Raw genomic sequence first — 20281 nt, 5'->3', positions numbered from 1 at the left:
AGTCCCTTCCAACAGGTTTTTCTCTGAGTGGGATCTCTGACCTTTCTCAATGTCTCATGCTTGTAGGGTACCTCACATAGTGTTTAAGTAATTTTCAGATAAAATGCATGGTTTCACGTTAAAAAGGTATTTTCCTGTCAGCTCTGCAAATAGCAGTGGCTGGAATATACTGCAGCTCGTGACCATGTTGGTGCTGTGTGTTCTGTTCAGTGAGGTTTCCCAGCAGTAACTGAGAGCAGAATTTGTTCTTGCAGGAATTGTGTTGCTTTAGAAGCAGACGTGTGACCTCACTGTTTTCTTTGGTGCTGTGTTGACACCGGGGAGTTAACAAGAATAAACAGTAGTGCAGGTCTTTTGTGTGTTACATTAAGGTAATTGGATAAGGCATGAGCAGAACTAATTATCATGAGAGTGCTATTTCTGGGCACTGAAACTCCTCAAGTCAGGAATGCATTGCAATTTCTTGGTCCTGGTTTTCCATCCAAAGCATAAGCGGATCGTCTTTGGAAATTTCTATGGCCAGTTGTTTATATTTGCCTTACTAACCCTTGATGAAAGTGATAGGAGGTAAAATGAAACAATACTATAAATAGGAAAGGTTTGAATGTATATTAAAAACATACATTGGAATGTATATTAAAAAAAAGAACTTTATGATCGGTTAAAATGTAAGATTGTAAAAGTTTGAGATTGTCTTCCCTAAACCTAAAGCAGGATCTATGAGGAGTTTGGAATATTTTCTCTATTGTCTTCCAACTCTTTAATGGAAACATACTGCTCTCATCATCATGGAATTTTCTGTACCTCTGTGCTCATTTTGAAAACTCCTGTACCTGACACGAAGGTCAGCTGATAATGTTGCCTCTTCTGTCTTTTCACAGGAAGGTGCATCTGCTCGAAAAACACAAACTCCGGCAGCACAGCCTGTGCCACGACCAGGTAAGGTGGCCCCACTGTCACATGTGCTTCTGTCCCACCCAGGCATGAGTTTCAAAGAAGTTCTATTTAAAACACTAGTTAGCTCAAGAATGAAGTATGGGTCAATTATTTTTGGCCTCTAACTGTTGTGTATGTTGGAAAAAAAGCCCATAGCCTTTTGTTTAATGTTATACTATGGGACTTGGGGTCATTCTCTTCTGTGTGTTGACCAGTTAGCCCATTGAAAGGATGCACTGCTGAAATGAAAAGTCACAAACTTCTTGGTTGTGGGCTTGATATATCACCAATTAAAATTCCACAAAATTCCTACTCAAATGTCTAACAAGAGCTGGTTAATACTCCAAGGATAAACAAACAGAATAGCTAATCTCAAAAAGAGATATATTATTACTTCTAGGATTAATATATCAGAAATAAGTAGTTCTCCGAATGTGTTATCTTTACTTCTTTACACTTCTTAGCACATAAGGTGTTTGTAATGGGCCTGAAATCCTCAGCTGGCTTTTTAATTCCCATTTTGTAGATTTTGGCTACCAAGTCCATTTGTCTGTCAGGTTGAATCTCAAGCTTTGATTCAGTGATGGGATGATAAATGTACTTTGTTTAAATAAGAAACCCTTAGGATGAGTTTTTAGAAGGACCAGTACATGAGAGGGACAGTGTTTGCAAACTGATGTGGAGATTTGCTCCTGGTTTACCTACTTTGAGAGTTTAGTGGTTTGGTGGAAGAAGGTCTCAAGTGAAAGGTGCTATTTCAGTATAAGATGATGTTATGAAGGTCCTGGGGATATTCTGGGGGACTTGGAAACAAAGCTACCAGTTAAAATGAATATACTTTTTCTAGAAGTACTGCTGGAATACTGTATATCCTTGTTGAGACTCTTAAATGCTTTCAGTGTGTGCCTTGCTAATTCCTTGAGATTTGTTTGCAGGATTTAATGCTAAGACTTAATATTGTAAAGCTGCTTCTTCCTCCAAAATCCATTCTAATATTGAATGTTCTCAGCATGCCTAAATGCTGTTGTGCACAGATTCTTCTGTTTGGTTATTTTGGAACTGGAAAGGTCATACTGCCTGTCATACTTATCTCACTAGCCCTGTTAAGCATCCTAATGCAGATGGAGTTGACAGACAGCACTATGAAAAGGGTAGAAGTGGCAGGAACAGAAATGTGACTGTGCTGTCACAGTCCCTGCTGCTGGCTGTGACTTCCTGGGCATTTCCTGCCAGCAGTGTGGGGTTTGTGTATTGTATAGGTGATATTGATACTGCCCTGCTCTAAGGCCAGCCCCATCCATTATCTTGTGTCTGTATTGGGAACTGAAGAGAGAATAAAGAAGACAGGTGTAGTCAGAAGAGGTTTCTCTTTCTGTCTGTTCTAGGATATCTGTGCATTTTGATATTTGGATATTTTAAGTATTCAGCTGTTCTATTCTTAGCAGTCAGAGCAACTAAAACCTGCTGTTTCCAGGAGGATGCTGCTTTGCACAGAGGAATCATTAGTTAAATTAGGCTGAGATGTTGTACAGTAGTGATTTGAAGAAAATACTTGAGATGTGCTCTTAAATTATATTTTTGGCACCATTTTGCATTACCAACTTTTCCCCCTAATCTGTCTTTGTACAGCTATTAAATTTCTTGCAGATGCTTATTCTCCCTTCCCCTCCTCCTTTTTGTTTTGTTGTTTTTTGTCTTAAGACAGCTGGCTCTGCCCATAATTTCAAGAACATTTTTACTTTAAGGAGATACCTAGATTAAAAAAAAATAAAATCACTGAGTAGGTAAAGTTCATGTAGTTCAATATAGCATTGCCAATTATATCTGTGCATTTGACAGTGTCAGGAAAAGATAATTAAGGATATGGTCTCAATATTTCAACAATGGCAAGTATGTGCTGTGAATATTTATACTGTTCTAGGAAGTTTCTGAAACAGTTGGTCATAAATAAACATGAGCAAGTTGGTGCTAAGCAATTGGAAGTCAATTAATGAAATTTGTCATGCATAGTAGCAGTTGAGGCTTGAGTTAGTCTGCATCAATCTCTCTACTACTCACCATTTTCTGAATTAGGATAAACATGGATGATGATGATGATTATCAAGTGCTCCACTTCTCTCCTGAAGTTAGGGCTCCTGAAAACTGAACTATGAAATGTTTATTTGGGGAAGCCAGGTAGGTCAGTAATAGCACCAAAGTGAAGAAACAAAGATGCTTTTCCAAGTCATGGAATGCAGTGTCTCCTGTACTGAGGTGGTCACTACTTGGAAGACTGAAGGGGAGACATTTTTTACTGGAGAGGTGTGGGGACAGTTCTTTGGTTTCTACCAGTCCAACAGTGATTTTGTTGGGTTTCTTTGGTGGTTGAGGGTAATTTTGTTGAGGGATGGGTTGTGGGTGTTTTTTTTCTTTTTCCCCCCCTTCCTTTTTTTTTGGTTGCTTGTGTGGTTTTCCCCTTGAGTGTCAAGCCTGACTACTTCTTGCTCCTGAAGACCTCATGTGACTCAAGCTGCAATCCAAAATTAACCTGAGCAAGCCTGAAATTCAGGTTTTGATTGTTGAAAGTTCTGCATATGTTCAGGATAGCTAAATCCCATGGATGTCATGTGCAGTAATAACTACTAATGAAAAGGTAAAGTGTAGAGATCAGTTTGTTGTAAAGGTTTTCCTGTTGGTTCAGCACTACTGAACTGAAGATGTACAAGCAGATTTTTTTCAAGATTGTTGGGAATTTTTGCCCATGGTGTCATGCCCTGGCCTTTTTTAGAGGATGGATGGGACATGAAGAGCTTCAGTTAAACTGGGAGGGATTGACTCAACTCTCCTAACATCTGCTTCAGCTGGTCAAAAGCTGTTTGTTTTCTGAATACTCAAACCCAAATTATAAATGCCTTCTTCATATTAGTGTCTTGCATTTATAAAAATGATCTAATGAATGTAGTGTGACTCTTCCCTATTCACTCCTGCAATTAAACAGATGCCTTGCAATGACATTTGGATTTATGGCCTAATCATTCTGCTGTATTTTTGTTTGGTTTTTTTTCCCCCCTCAGTTTCTCAAGCAAGACCACCTCCAAACCAGAAAAAAGGTGAGTCAATTTTAGTTACATGATCCTTTTTTTGTGTGAATTGTGCCCACTTTTCCTTTTTTTTTTTTTTCTGACACTACAAGCAAGAGTTTAAGCAAGCAGTGGAATATATAGCATGTATTCTGTATAGCATAATGGCATTCTGTTTTGCTAAATATGAGTCCCACACATGTTGAGAGACTCATGATACAGGGAACTGCTTTTTTGGTGAATGAAAATCTTGACTTTAAAAAAGCTTTACTACTATTTTCCTTGACTATTTTTTTCATGATTGGGACCTTTTAAGTCAGAGTTTTGTTATGTACAGTTCCTTTAATGAAAAAAGTGGGAGGGGAGGAAACAACAACCAGAACACAACAAAAAAAAAACCCTCCAGGCAAGTCTAACTTTATTATCTCTGCAGGATCTCGAACTCCCATAATCATTATTCCAGCAGCCACGACCTCTTTAATAACAATGCTTAATGCAAAGGACCTTCTGCAAGATCTGAAGTAAGTAGATGATTAGAACATACTGTATAACAAATTGTTTTCAGATACAAAGTTATACTAGCACCTAATTAGTAATTAACCAAGAGGGTTCATTTATTCTCTTGTGACAAGCTAGTTTTACAGACCAGAGTATAAAAGAAATTAATTCCTCTTGACTAGTAGGAATAAAGCAAAAACCTAGTTCAGAATTTTGGCTCAGTTGTGACCTGTGGCCAGGTTTAGGAAACTCTTACAGTAGCATTTGGAATGTGTGCAGTGCTTTTCTTTGATGTAACATCTGTGCAGCCTCGTGCAAGTGAACTCTTCCCATGGAAGAAAACTTAGAGAAGCTGACCAAGGGAGCTCAGAAAAGATTTTGGAAAAGGACCACAGTAAAGGAGAAGGTGACCAGACAGGTTGTATCAGGCTGTATCAGCCAAGCATCCCAGCTGGTTGTGCAAATAAAGAATTTTTTCTGTAATTAAGTATTGATGCAAATGCATCCAGGTAAATTTCAGTGAGTTGCTAAAACTTGTTTATCACATCACACATCTGATTCTAAGATGTAATTCATGATGGGTGAATGAATCTTTCTGCTTTTCCAACAGATCATGGTTTTTAGACTTACCTATCAGTAAATATCAGGTAATTTTTTGGAAGCAGTCATTTTCACAGAGAAATACACTGTTGTAGGTTGTCTGCAATGATATGCCCAAAAAAAGGAGGGGTCATCTTTTATCACCTCTAGCACTCATTTTTTGTGATACTGTTACACTGCTTTTTGTCCAAACCAGGCTGTTGTGGTGGTACAGCTTCTGCTGGAATTACCCTAGAATTGTTTAAAACTCTGCTCTGAGATACCAGGTGCCTTCTGATCCACAGCTAGTTCTGGTTCCTGTCCTACTGCCACAGGCCATCAAAGATCCAGCGAGTGTACTGGACTCTTGGTGTCACTTCTGAAATACTTTGAGAGAAGGCTGGCTTTTAACATTACAGTTTGATGTGCAAGCCATCACAGCACTGATCTAATTGGGTTAACAGAGGCTGTTGTTTGTTTATGTGGGTTTTTATATTTAGGAAAAGACCTCACAAGAAGCCCTGGTTTTTACAGCTGTGTAATTTCTGCCTTCCTTGCACAAGTGTACCCAGAAAGGAATGAAGCACCTGTGCAGTAGGTTGACTGCTGGCCAAACGCCAGTGCACTCACAAAAATCATCTACTCATCTTCCTCTGCTATAACTGGAGCAGAGGAGGGAAAAATAACCAGTTAAACTAAAGCTCATAGGGTTGAGATAAGGATTAGGAGAAAAGGCTTTAGGTGCAGAACAGGCTCAAAATTTTAAAACTGTAAAGAAAACTTTATTGACAGAATTAAAAGGAGAATGATAAGAACTACAATGAACACCTTTAGAACACCTTTCATCCCCCCCCAGCCTCTTTCTATTTCCCACTGACAGTGTAAAGAAACAAAACGTGGGATTTTGAGTCAGTTTATGGCTTCTAATGATAAATCTTTCTTCAGTTTGCTTAGGGAGAGGAGTCTCTCCTGCCGTGCCACAGGAAAGAGTTTTTCGTGGTTTTCATTTTCACAAACAGCAGCCTGCCTGGAAATCTGCAGTCATGAAGTCCCTCCCATGTTTTGGCAGTCTTCTCACAACTGCTTCCCTGGGTCACTGGCTTATGTGGTGCAATTTTTTTAAGGAAGAGCTGTTCTAGTATAGGAGCAAAGGTTCTCTCTCTTCTTCTGTCTTTGGAAGCAAAAGTTCTCTCTCTCTGTTCAAGTCAGATCACAGCTTCTTTCAACATCTCTATTCTCCAGCTCTCTTCTGAGCTGTGGATGACTGCTGCATCCCCCTTCCCCATGCTCTTTCTGAATTACAGGGAAATACACTGGTATTATATTCTCACCTTGGCTTCCAAAGGTTTTCAGCTCCAAAACCAGAGTATCTCCCCTCCTTTCTTCTGGGCTTTGGCTTCTCCTCCTTCACTGGCCTTGGTGTCGTGCTGTTGTTTTCTTCATGTGCCTTCACCTTTCTTTTCTCTGACTCAGGAGAAGACTGGCACCCACAGATTTATTTGTTCTCAAATGGAGTTTTTCCAACACTGAAAAGGTTAATCTTGTTTCGGTGGGACCTTCTCTCTTCCTTAGAAAGCAAGAAGTAAGAGAGAGCTTTTCATGTTTTTTTTTGGTTTTAAATATGATTCATAGAGGTGTGTCCAGCTTCTCTAATTGGCCTAGCAGTGTATCCACTCTCAGAGCCAGCTGACATTGGTTCTGTCAGCTACCAAGGAAGCTGTAATGTTTGTCACAGGGAGAGTCACTTCCATCCATGGCTGATCCTTTTTCCTCCTCACCAAAAATTCAATTCAGGCAAACCCAGGACACTTGGTCTGTTGTGTCCAAGTGCACCTGTGCCAGGAGTAAGTTTTTAGCTGTTCTCAGCTCCAGTGGGACAGAGTCACAGTCAACAGTCATGTCCCAAGGGGATACTTGTATTAGAGTGCAGTGAACATGATCCAGAAACTGCCAGAAAACTAAAAGGAAACTTAAGGGTTCAAAGGATGACACTTTACAGTTAGCCTACATGAAAGAGAAAGGGGAGAAGCAAAGTATGTTAATGAATCAGAAGTGCAATAGCAGAATTCAGAAGAGTAAAATATTAATGTAGCCATGACAGATCTAGCACTCATCTGGAAAATATGGCACCTGGCCTGTATTTGTTTGCATTCAGATTTATGGAAGTACTTTGTGCAGGAATGGCTTCAGGGTTTGTTTTTACTGTTAAGTTATGCAGAGTACAGAACTAGCCTTGATGCAGAGTGTGATTGATAGATATATGATGGTTTTCCAAGGAAAGGAGACTTAGCTAATTTCTGCCTCATAACTAAGTACCTTCTTTAACTCATTCCCCATTTGCAGTTAAATTTGACAGAGGAGCAGGGATTTCAGAGACTCCTTTCATTGCCACAAGTTTTGGGATAAAGAAATATTGTCCAGGTAGAAAAAATACACCTAAATTAATCTTCCCTCCCTTAGCCTTGCTGAGGCAGATGCTGGGAATCTGTCTTTTAGGATACTTTTGTCTACAATCCTGGATTTTTATTTTTTTTAAGGAACTGGACTGCAATGCGTTGTCGCTTTAGATATGAGAAAAATTATTTGTGGTATCATTGCCAGGTATTTTAGGTTGCTAGTTGGAAAATAAACAGGTGATTCTTCATCCAGTTCTGTGGTGGGACTTGAATTGCCAAGGACCGAGAGAAACCTATTAATTATACCAAGATTTTTACTAGGCCTTTTCATTGCTCTGTAGTGTATTAGTTTTTTATGCCAAATTTGGCTGACATTTGTATGACACTTAGCATCTTACTTCATCACTTATGTTAGGCTCTCTTTTAAGGTGGAGAAAAGCAGGAAAACTGTCTTGTGTAGAAGGAAATACATATGACAAACCCAAAGCATGGCACTGGCTTAAGGTTTTATTTTTAAGATACCTAATTTTTCTATTCAATATATTTGTTGCAGCTCTAGATTTTGAAGGGAGACATTTCTGTATGTAATTGTATATTGAAATACAATTCTGCATGTGATGTAATTCTGATTGTAATATATACAATTCACCTGCTAGATAATATGCAAATATTTTTGCTAAGTTTTTTTGAAAGGTTGCTTTTCCAAGGAGCCATGTACAACATAAAGTAAAGAGTTTCTAAAATAGTAAAAAGATACAATTTAGTTTGAAATCAGAGCTGCAATACATTCTGGTATGTTGTGACGCTTCTTTAAAATATTTTATATAATACATTTTATTCTTACTCACTATCTGAATGCAACACTGGGTATCACAATTACTGTGTGAAATTGTGACTCAGTATTTGAGGATACCTGAAGTCAGGCTTTTCAGAGGCAAGGCTTCTGCTTTACATGGAGCCAAAGCAAAGCAGGAATTCTGTCAGGCAGATGAGAATGATTAAATGGTGATTAGGTATTTTTATTATGATGATGCTCTTGCATTTAACCATATGGGGCCAGGCACGTCACTGGAGATTTCTCCAGCTTTGATACCAAGTGAAGTATCTGGGATAGATTCAGGCATGGTGTAGAGCAAAAAAGCTTTGTTCTCTTGCAAAAATAGGCATCTAAAGCTTTTGATACTGTAATTTAACAGAAATACTGAGAGGGTGGTAAAAATAAGTCTCCACTTCTGAACACAATCAAATGTGTATTGTGATGGTCTCAGTTGCTGCTAAGTTGCCTTATTCTCCTTTCATGCATTTTTCAGTGTGCCTGGTCTGGGGGCCAGAATGTGCTGATGTGACCTCGGTGAGAGGGTTTTAAAGGCTCTGCTGCCAGTGGATGTGAGTCCAGAGCCCAGTCAGGAGCAGCTCAGGCAGTTCAGTGGATGGTGTCTTAGCAGTTACCTCCCACAGTCTCATGGTGTTCAATTGCTTGCCTCTTACCTTAGGGAAAGGACCTGCTGCTTTTGCTAACTGAGAGTGCACCATTTTTCTTGTGGAGAATGATTTTGACAATTAACAGCAAAGGCTAATAATTTCCTACCCCTACTAGAGGTATAAAAGTGCATTCTCAGTAGATATGGATTTTTATTTTTATTTTTTTAATAGATAATAGTAATCTGGAGAGGCAGCAAGAAACTGTGAGCTCCTGCACAGTCAGGTTTCAGAACCCATTTCTGGTGTATAAAAAGCTGCCAAATACAAATGTGTAGTTAAGCCACTGGCTGTAGTGGCTTATATGTAGGAATATTATAAATATATAGGAATATTATAAATAATCTCCAAGACAAGATGGGATTTTTGTTGTTTAACACTCAGTTCTCTTACGCTCGTGTTTTATGTCTGGGTAGTGATGACACAGGCCATATATATTTATAATCACACAGTAATTTCTATTGATTCTCAGTTCTTGAGTACATGACTTTCACTGTGCCTACCGAGTCAATGATTCCCGGAAATGCAGGCATATATTCCATAAGCTTTCTGTAAGCTGTCCTTTATTCCTGTCCTCTGTGTGTTTATCTGTTGGTAAGTGCTTGCTTCAATGCTTGCTTTGTGACACTTGTCTTCTCTGCTGTGCCATTTGAATCTGCTCATTGATAGTTCTTCCTTAACAAGAAATCTTTGTGTTGTGTCCTAGAGAATTGCACTCAGAAACTCAGATTTTTTTTCCAGGAAATAAAACTGAAGCCATTGTGTAGAAGGGACATAGCTGAGGCACAAGCGAGTGGTGACTCAATGGCTGTAACACAGTTTCTAGCTGAAATGGGCAGAAACTGCCAAAAGCTGGTGTTGAAATGAATTCTTAAAAACACTGAAACATTTGAAGCAGAGAATGGGGGAAGTCTCAGTGGTGAAGTTGTTACTCTGTAGCACGGCAATATTGCCTCTGCTCTCATTTGTCAGGGCTGCTTTGCTTTCCTGTTTCCATTTAAAACGAGTTTGCTTCCTCACATTTACAAATTAAATGTAAAATGTGACCTTTTAGATCCCTGTTCAGATGAATACTTGATTATCACTGTAATGTGTGTGTAGGGCTGTTTGGTTTTTATTTACATATTTTGTAAGAGTTTGTTCTTGTTTAGTGTAGGGAACAGAGAATAACAAAATTCTTTTCAAGCTGCCCACTATTTTGGGCGACCCTGGCTTTTCCTATAAACCCTGCCAGCTGGATAAAAGGTGTTAGAGGGCTTGTTTCTCTAATTTATCTTCATTCTTTATAGCCCAGATTCCTTAAGTTCTAATGGGTGATGAGAGACTCAGTAGTAGTTTTCTTACAGGCTGAAAGACCACCAAGCAAATCCTCATTTTAGGTTACAGAGTTTCCTATCAGTTATTATTGTCAAAGCAAAGCCTGGGGCACATTGGCAGGACAGGCCATTAGGCGTGCTCATGATAAAGGTGTGCCTCACTTTGCAGTTTTTAAATTAGCGAATTGATGAGAAATACTTAAATTCTGGTGTCGCACTGGGTGGCTTTTTCCAGTGCAGAACTCAGCTGAATAGTATGTGTAGCATTCAATTGTATGTGTCAGTCTGTTGTGATGGATAAAACATATGTAAATATTAACTGTTTGCTAATTACTTCAACTATTAGGGAAATTACTATCTTAACTTCCAAAAATATATATCCTAGGTGGCCAATGTGTACATTTCTTTCAGTGTCCTGTACAGCTTTTCTGTCTGTATTTCCTTTAGAATGATGGTATTTCACGTGTACTAGACAGACAAGCATAATTTAATTTATGGCTCCTCATTTAACACCTGTGATGCTTTTTCTGTATTTGCAGTGCTAGTCAGCTTTAATGCACCCTTCCTAGTTATTTGCAGGTGTTGGGCTATTTTTTAATTTCCCAGTGCAGTAGTATCAATTGAATGCATTTGGACACATGTTTCAGAAATCACTTGTGACTTTCTCTTTTTGAAACATTGTTAAATCATGAGGAGTATGAGGGGACATAATCTGTTAATTTACATTGGGAAAGTAAAACAGTTTTGCTTGGAGGTTTATTGACAATTTTCACCTGCTGCCTTAAGACATGTTTGATTGTTTTTGGGTTCTTTCCCTCCCCAAATGCCATTTTCTCATTGGATATGTAGTAAAAACTAGTGTTTTCAAGTTGACTGAATAATGAACTTTTCTTCATAGTCAACCTTGCATTCTTTTTCCTGTTTATCCAACAATAGGAAGCGCAATCTGCCTGTTAAAGCACATTCAAATCTGGGTTTTAGTATTCAAATAGAAATAAATTGAAGAGAACAAATAGAAATGCTGCAAACAACTTACGCCAAAAATGTAGTAAACTGCTCAAAAGCACCATATGCACTGTAATGAAGAGAAATGTTACCAACTATGTACTGTGCTTTTAAAATGTATCACAAATCCTCCTGCTAACTACTGCAGATAGGGGAAGCAGAGTTTTATTTTTATCAGAAGCTTTGGCAATGAAATGTCAGCAGCAGACAGGGCTGTAGTGCAGCTGGGTGGTTCTGAATAGAATATTAGGAGAACACAGGCCTGAACTCTGTTCTTGTGCTGGCCTGGAAGATGCTGCTGGTCACATCAACTTCTCTTTCCATGACACACTTCTAGTTCTGTGAAAGGCATGACTCTGTTGCCTTTCTTTTATCTGTCTCAAAATACCCTGAGATTTATCAGTAGAAAGGCCCACACTGCTCTCACATTTATGATGCCAATTTTGAGATATCACTGTACAGAAGAGGGCCTTGAAATGCAATTGTGTTTGTTTTTTAAGGTGAAGGGGCTGAAAGATTAAGGATCTGTAATTAATTGGAGGGAGGAAAGCCATGTCACATCTTAGCATTTATTCTTGTCATATGGAGGTTATATATGACATGAGGGCCATTATCTGGATTTTACAAGCACTTATTCCATCACAGAATCTATTTAGGAAAAAAAAAAAAAAAAAACAACCAAAAACTGTAGTGTCATGTATCATAGTAACCAGATGAATCATTGATAAAGTAAAATCACCATTCTCCAAAAAAATAAAACCTCACTCAAAACTGTTTTTGACCAAAAATCTCAGCTTTCTTGAGAAAACTGTAATTGGTAATAATTCTAATGGCTCCAAGAGCTCTTAAAACTTGCTCCAGGAAGCAAATGTTTTAATGCCCAGGTTACCCTTGGTCACTAAAAAGAAGAGTTGTGGCCATGGTACAAATGTGGTCTGGCTCCTCATTCGCAAATGTATTGTGTAAGGCCTCATATGTCTAAGAACGGCTCAGGCTGTATTTTTGAGGCACAGAGGACCTTTTAGTGTGACTTTTTTTTATCATGAGGGCTTCTGAAATGTTATCCTTACATTTTTTTTGGTGTTCTGAATGAGTAGTGATGGGCACTTGGCATGGTGAGGAGGTGGCTTCAGTGACCGCTGTCAACAGCGCCGAGTTCTGATAAAGCTGTTACTTTTCCTGCTGATTCCATCAAGTAAATTGCCCTTGTCTACTGAGGGGTTTGTTATTCCCTAAGGTTTGTACCATCAGATGAGAAGAAGAAGCAGGGCTGTCAACGGGAGAATGAGACTCTAATACAGAGGAGGAAGGACCAGATGCAGCCGGGGGGAACCACAGTCAGCGTCACTGTCCCTTACCGAGTCGTCGACCAGCCTCTGAAACTCATGCCACAAGACTGGTGAGAACATTTCTCCTTTACACAGTTTCTTACTCAGAACAATGCAGGATTTGGAGGGGAAAAATAAAGTGCTCTGAAATCTACTGAAAAGTTAAGATACAGATGTAAAGATTGGATTTTATTAACTGTGTAGGAGTTTTCAGCTGAAAATAATAAGAAACTAAATTAATCCAGAAGATCTTTGAAACTTGCAACACTTTTTATTTTAACAATGTGAGCAGTGCAGTTAATATTATTGGGTTTGCCAGAAGTATTCCAGAAATTGCCTATTATTGTTCATATTATTGTTGTGGTTTGTGGTAGTGTAACATGTGGCAGGTCACTGAACCATGAGCTGTGAGAAAACCTCTCCTGTCCTGTCTGCTTTCTGAGGGAGAGTCTGTTAGGAAGATACATTTTCAGGTCATCAGCATCTGACATTCCAAATTTTTTAGTAGTTAAAGAAAGAAAATACATCAGACAGTAAAGACTGAATTGTGATTCCAGTACTGGAAGTACTGGAATTTTACTTCCGAAGGAAGAGCCCTAGTTGCAGAAAGGGAGTTACAGAAAGGAAAGTAGATAGTTTTTACTTTCATGAGAAGGTGGAAATAGATTATTTGGTCTGTAGCCCATTCTTCAGAGATGGGCTGTTAAAAATAGCTCTCTTTGAACAGAAAAACTCTATAGTTTTTCCAGAGTTTTTTTTTATTATTATTATTGTTTGACATCCTTTTTTGTAATTTGATGGTGTGCATTATGCAGCATTTTTACTTCTTCAAAAGTGAGAAGATCTGGGATGTGGACAATGACATACTGTAGTTTTGTAGTTTCCAAATTTGATTGTAATGGAGAGGAATACTTTGAAAAGGTTTTGTTCCTAAATCAGTTATTCTCTGTACTTAGAACTTGAACTAATCAGAAATCAGTGGATTTAAATTCTGAATATTAAGTAGCACTTAAAATGTTTAATGATCAAACCTTTAAGAAGCATCTAAAATTCTTCTGACAAAAGACATTAAGTGGTGTGTGCTTTTTTTCCTTGGTTTTACCCAAGGAAGCCATTATAAAATCTGCAAAAAACCCCAGAACAACCCAGACCACAAAACTTCGCTGCCTTCATGATTCTTTTTCATTTTGGATTTAGTGGATTTAATGATAAATTAAATTTGAGGATTAAATTAGAGAGGTAATTATTTAGTGTGGTAGGTAGGAACCATGGTTGGATGATGTAGATGTTGAAGGAAAGACCATTTGTGGGGAGGTTATTTATTCTCAAAGGAAGGATTTTAAAAATTTTACTAATGAAAAATCTTAATCACAAATTTATTTTCTTAGACCACAGGTAATGGTTGTGTATTCTTGAAGTACCTGAAATTTCACTTTGCAGAAATTTAGCAGCTGTTGCTTCTCATTAATTTTCAGCCTGGAAGACAGCAGTGTTGAGAATAAAGGCTTTTAAATTTCCACATCTAACTTTCAAGTGCCGTTTGCAGCTTATTTCTGAATATGTTGGAGCACTTTCCAAAAGCAAAGTAATGATGGCCACAGACAAACACTGAGTTCTAGAAATTGTAGCCTGAGAAACTGAGCTGCCTTCTGCAAAGGGACAGCGCTGAAAGCCCAGAGGAATCACAGGATTTTTTTTTTTTTCTTTACAAGAGGAAAAGCAGTTATGCTGTGGAGGTGTGGTTGTTAAATGTGCTATCTTGCTTTCCAAAAGAAGCAGTGCCTAAGGCACACTGCCTGTTTGGGACAGCAGGTGCTGGGATGTTCCATGCCCGTGTCTCCCTCTGTGTGTTCCAGGGACCGTGTGGTGGCTGTGTTTGTCCAGGGGCCTGCCTGGCAGTTCAAGGGCTGGCCTTGGCTCCTGCCCGATGGATCTCCTGTTGATATCTTTGCAAAAAGTAAGGGATTTGTTTTGTTCCTTGGTTTGGGGGTTGTTGTGTTTGGGGTTTCTTGTAGGGTGTTTATCCTGATAACAGTGCTGCCAAAGCGCTGTTGGGCGTGGCTGGCTGAGCAGACTTTGGGCTTTGGTCTCCTCACCATGGCAAATATTCCCATGCCCTTTGTGCTTGTTCTCTCCTCTGTGGAAGCTCATGGAAATCACCTCGGAGCTGTCAGCTGCCAGAGTCACAAATAGGTGGTGTACAAATCTGCTTTCCAATCTTCGAAAAGAAGAGTGAACAGACAATGTGTATTCCAGCAATTCATAGATAACAGGTTTACAGGCTGTCTTCACATTCCAGTGCTATTTTGAAGAGAGGATTAATCACCTAGTGTGCCACTAAGAAAGCGTTGAGAATAGGATCTGCTGTCTGACAAAAACTTCCAAGTTTTAAAAAGTTTAAGTTTCAAGTGAGCTAGATGTTCACATTGTATAGATCTGAACAGGTTTTTTGAGTCCCCACAACTGTGGTGCTTTGAGGCACTTGTCTGGCACAGTTCACCCCTCTGACAGAGAGGTGGGCCATAATATCTAAGGGATCTGTCAGCTTCTCTTCTCTGTTGCTTCAGTTTGGAGTTGCCTTAGAAAACAGACTTTTTGATGGTGCCCTATGGTTTCAGGTTGTTTTAAGAAACACCAAACCAACATGTATATACACACACTAAAGAAAAAAATAAAACAACAAACCAACACAAAAAAACCAAGGCAACAGACCCAAGCCCACCTTAGTTCAGTTCTGTCATCTTGCAGTCAGTGTGATGAGGAACAGGTTTGATCAGGTTTTGTGTCTTCCCCTCTTTGGTATGTGGAACTGGAATAGAATCTGGAAAGAGAGTGCTGCTTTGGTGAGCAGCAAGGCAAAAACTTGGGTGGGACACAGAGCCAAGGATGGGTCTGTCAACAAGAAAATAGAATGAGTTACTTAAAGGGGGGATCGAGAATGAGCAGGGAAAGAAAGACCCTGAAAGTCACTGTGAAAGTAAAACTGTGCCACAGGAGAGAGTTTAACAAAAGAGACTAACGAAAGAAGGAAATAGCGCTTCAAAATAAAGATACTGAGAAAATGGCAATTGCAAAAAGCAAGGCCAAGAAAAATGCAGTGAAATATTGAAGGTCTAGCTGGCAGTTGCATGCTGCTTCCTATTAATTTTATAATTTTTATATATACACATGTACGGAGGGCCATAGCAATTTAACATTCCTGGTCTCCTCATGCCAAAAGATCACAATCACAGGCTGCACAGTTCAGGCTGGAGGTGTACAAATTCTTATGTTTTTCAAGTGAAAGAGGAATATCTAGTCTTAATTCATAGATTGAAATGTATCTTCAGTTTAGAAAGGCATTCCATTCCTTCAAAGCATGGTATTTTTAAAATATTTTCCTGATATAGTATGTTTCTAGAACTTTCCCTAATGACTTCACTAACTCTTCAAATGAAAACAGGTAAATGAAGGGAGCACAGACAGCGTCAGTCCAGTTTTATGTATCTATCTGAAGCTATTGTTTTGTCATATTTATGGTGTTCAGTAGTCTTCACAAATGTGTTTTCTGGGATTTGCAGCTGTTCATTGTTTCACCTGCACTTTGCATTTCTTCTGTGTCTCTGGGTCTGTTGTGGCTACCAATTAGTCAAGGCTTGTCACTGTCCTGTTGGAAAACAAGCAGGTAGCTTACCAGAAAGAACTCCTCAATAAAATGTGTATGAGGCCAGAGCCTCCCAGACTGGTTTTATTTCATCAATTGCTTTGTCACAGAAAATGTCATTAGCTGAGTCTCTAAAACTGTGCTCCTTAGTTTTCCTTCTGCATGGCCTCCTGACTGTTTCATACTCATATACCAAACCAGCCTAATTTCACATTTACAAGTGAATGCTTGTGATGAGGTTTTGAATGTTATCAGTTTCATGAACAAATACTTAGTTTTGAATACCATTTGAAAGGTCTTCCTTCCCAGAGGACATCAGTGAGCTTTAATAGTGATTAGTTTCAGGTTCAGAAGTGGATCCTCTTGTGCTTAATAACATTTAACTTGAATGCAGAGACTCTGTTAGGTGTGAATGGAGTTTTCTGTAAATGCATGGCCCTGGTATATCCTTATTTGTTTTTTCTGAAGTTATATGAGTACATGCAACAATGTACAGCAGAGATAATGTATATGTATTCTTAATCACAAAGCTTGGAGATTTATCTAGCAGAGATACAAGTCAGGTGATAATTTCTTTAGTTTGTCAGTAAAATAATGCTAATTTCACATGTCAGCCTCCTAGGAAGTTCCCAGATGGATCTGGAAAAGAGAACTGGTTTTGTGGAAGACAAAATTAAGGGTGTGGTATCTGAAGAAGATACAACCTTAGCATTTAAAAACACCTAGTTTCCACAAGTCTGATGATGTGTTTTCCAGTACCACTAAAATCATCAGATTGGGTTACCAGATAGGAATTGTACAAGGCTTAAATACCCTGGTTTTAATGATCACTGTGTAAATGCTTAGGCTTTACCTAATTCACATGTGACAATACTTCCCAAGAGAAAAATACCAGTTAATATTTTACCGTTTTTAACTGAGTGCTAGATCAGCAGAAATTGGCAGTTACTAAATTTCTCAGAATGCTTTATGTAGCATTTGGGGGTTACACTGGCATTCTACTATCAATCTTCTACAGATTCTTTTAGGAGATAGCCAGGTTTCCTACTCAGAGGTCTCAGGTACCTTTTTTTACTATTATTTTAAATTCTTTGACATTTCAGAGATTTTCAGAAAAAATTTCTTTGTTTCTCAAAGAGAATGTTCTTGAATTTGCAGTGTGTTTCTGCTGCTCCTTTGGAATCTGTGCATCTAAAAGTAGGGGCTGCCCTTTCCCTTCACCCTGGAGTAGCCTGAGAGCCACTGACCTCTATATTTAGCTGTGCCCTTTCCTGAGCAGTTGACTTCTTTGGGTTATGGGCTGGTTAATTTTACTCTCAGGCTTCATTCTGAAAAAGGAAGGGTGGAGTGGGAATTTTCTATGACCAATAAAGAAACACTGAAGTGTTCCTTTTTGTACCAAATACTTTCCTGTTTGCTGTAGTCAAAGCTTTTCATCTCAAGTACGATGAAGTGCGCCTGGATCCCAACGTACAGAAATGGGATGTCACAGTGTTAGAACTCAGCTACCACAAAAGACACTTGGACAGGCCAGTATTCCTACGCTTCTGGGAAACTTTGGACAGGTATGTTTCCTGCTGAAAGTCCTTGCATGGTTTTGGTGGGAATTAGAAGTTCTGGTAGCCAGGGGAATTGTTTACAGCTTAGACATCTGAACAATGTTTTAGCTTAGAAATATTGCTTGTTTTGATTTTCCCTGATGATACAGTGAATAAAATGTTGTGGTATATGTTTACAGACTGTAAGTAATAATTTCCAAAGTGTGGATTTGAAGGAGGGGTAGTTACCATGAATCATTTATTAGTCCCATAATTCCCCACCTTCTGACTCTGATTCTCTGGGTCAGAATCCTCCTGAAGGGGAAGTTCACTGCAATACCTTGTTCATGTTGTAGGGAAGAAACTTCATTCTCATGAAGCAGTTGATGAAATATTGAGGGAGGGGAGAAGCCCATGCATTTAATGAATGTTTAATTTGTTCATGTTGATTCACAGCAAACTGCTTAAATGATTGAGTGAAAAAGAACAATCCTGTGGGAATTCTCAAAATAATACAAATCATCATACTTTCCATGGCTTTCTATTGAAAAGTCTCAGATGAACAGTGTAATTGAACTCCCAGAATGAACTAGTTGTCTTTACAACAGTCTTTCAGTGTTAGAGGTCATGCAGTGCCTTGGAAAACATGAGCTTTCTTTGAGGCAAGGCAGTAGCCAGCTGTTACTTAGTGAGGAAAATCCTGTGCATTACACGTTGCATCTCTTTGGCAACTTTCTAATTCCATAAGAATTCTCTTTAAACAATGCCGGTGCATTTTATTCCTGCAAGTAAAATTCCTATAAATGCCACGAGGGTAGTAATGCTCTCTTCTCTTAATGTTTTTGCAGGTATATGGTAAAGCACAAATCTCACTTGAGATTCTGAATCCTGAAGTTTGGATTTTGGAAGTTTGTTTCCTGAAGTATGGATTGAAAAAAATGGAAGGGGCTCCAGTTTGGAGACCAGAGTTCGCACTATATATGTCAAGAACTTTACAAGTGAGCAAGGGTCACAGTTTAAACTTTTTATAAAACCTTACTTGGATGATTCATGCTATGGCAGGTTGATACCTGTTGTTATTCAGAAGCAAAGGGGTTTTGCTTAAAACTATTTTTTTAATGTTGTTAGCCTTCTAGTCTGCAATCCAAATTGTATATTTTGATAGCAGCAGTTTCTTCTCTGTTTTGTTAAATTAGGCACATTTTTAAATGATGTGTTTTGTTCCTGAGTAGATGATAGCTGGATCTCCACGGCAGGTTCCCCATGTGTGTGTGCGTGTGTGCGTGTGCGCACGGATGTGTGTAAATAAATGTGTGGGTGTGTCTATAGATATAGTGTACAAAAAAGGTATAGACACACTGATGCACACATAGGCTTTCTAAACCACTTAGCTTCTGAGCTTAGTTTGGGGTTTCTTTGCTTAATGTTTCACTTACTGAAAATATTTTGTTGTGAATGATACTACATTTTAGTCAATAGGACTTGCAAACCGAGCAAAGTGAAAGTTGTTTTCCATAAATCAAAATGTCAACCTGTATATGTATATTCTGTCAGTCTTTGTTGAAAAAGGGAAGATCAAAAATCTATTAACACATTTTTTTGGATTTGTAATGTCCCAGTTTCCTAAATCCTTAAACTTTATTACAGGTGTACATTCAAGTCATGTTAACTTTCAATTGCCATTCTCCACAAGTCTCTTTCTTTAAACTGAAAGTATGCATGTGTACATTCCCATCTAGCAAATACCTTTGCATATGAGTCTAAATGTTACCTAGATTAAGTGATGAATAGAGGGAGGAGAAAGTTGGAATTTTTTTTCCTGGAACAGCCACCACAAGGAATGAATAATTTTAACTTTGCGTTTATACCTCTAATACTATTTTCTCATGACAAAAGTAGCCCAGACTGTCTACAGGAGTTGTAATTTTCTGAGTTGAGTGGCTAATATGGCCTACTAAGAGTCCTGCATTGGAAGGGAAAATCAGCCTTCTCCAACTACCAAAGAACAGATTTGCTTCATCTACAGTGTGAGGCCAGAGGATCCTGGTATTTGTACCAATTTACAGCATCTCTGTATCTATGGAATAACATTAAGTTGATGTTGCATACCAGTGAATGTAGAGAATGATCAAATACTGTAACACCTGCATGATTTTTTTTTTCTGGGATAGAAAATACATGTTTATATTCCTGTTCTTGAAATTCCAAACCATGTTTTTTAAATATACTTTACATTTAAGGTTTGACAAAAATAAAATGTTCTACCTATTCTGTTTTGGTTTTTATTTGATGTTAACTTCATTTCTAATAAAACCCAAAGTCACATATCCATAACAGGTTCTTAAAACTGAGCCTTAAGTTTATGAGGATTTTGACATCTGACTTCTAGTTGTATGTTTGCACCCTTGCTCTACTGAGACTGTGTTTTCAAATGATATTAATTGGAAACGTAAAACTTTCAAACGGTCATAAGGAAATGTAAAAACTCAAACCACCAAAGCAAC

At 38.5% G+C, this 20281-nt stretch overlaps 1 protein-coding gene across 1 annotated transcript in view; it reads left to right on the top strand.

Annotated features, from left to right (window-relative positions):
- Nucleotides 1–20045, top strand: part of CDC73 (cell division cycle 73) — a 103208-nt gene extending 83163 nt beyond the window's left edge. Inside the window, exons 11-17 of the mRNA XM_066324634.1 lie at nt 882–939; nt 3990–4025; nt 4429–4516; nt 12506–12667; nt 14453–14553; nt 17663–17804; nt 18626–20045. Of these exons, the coding sequence (XP_066180731.1) occupies nt 882–939; nt 3990–4025; nt 4429–4516; nt 12506–12667; nt 14453–14553; nt 17663–17804; nt 18626–18662 (624 nt within the window). The 3' untranslated portion in view covers nt 18663–20045. The remainder of the gene's footprint in view (nt 1–881; nt 940–3989; nt 4026–4428; nt 4517–12505; nt 12668–14452; nt 14554–17662; nt 17805–18625) is intronic.
- The last annotated feature ends 236 nt before the right edge of the window (nt 20046–20281 follow it).

This window comes from Sylvia atricapilla, chromosome 9, assembly GCF_009819655.1.
Source record: "Sylvia atricapilla isolate bSylAtr1 chromosome 9, bSylAtr1.pri, whole genome shotgun sequence".
Classification (NCBI taxonomy): domain Eukaryota; kingdom Metazoa; phylum Chordata; class Aves; order Passeriformes; family Sylviidae; genus Sylvia; species Sylvia atricapilla.
Note: the sequence above shows the minus strand (reverse complement) of the source record. Positions and strands in the feature narration are given on the sequence as shown.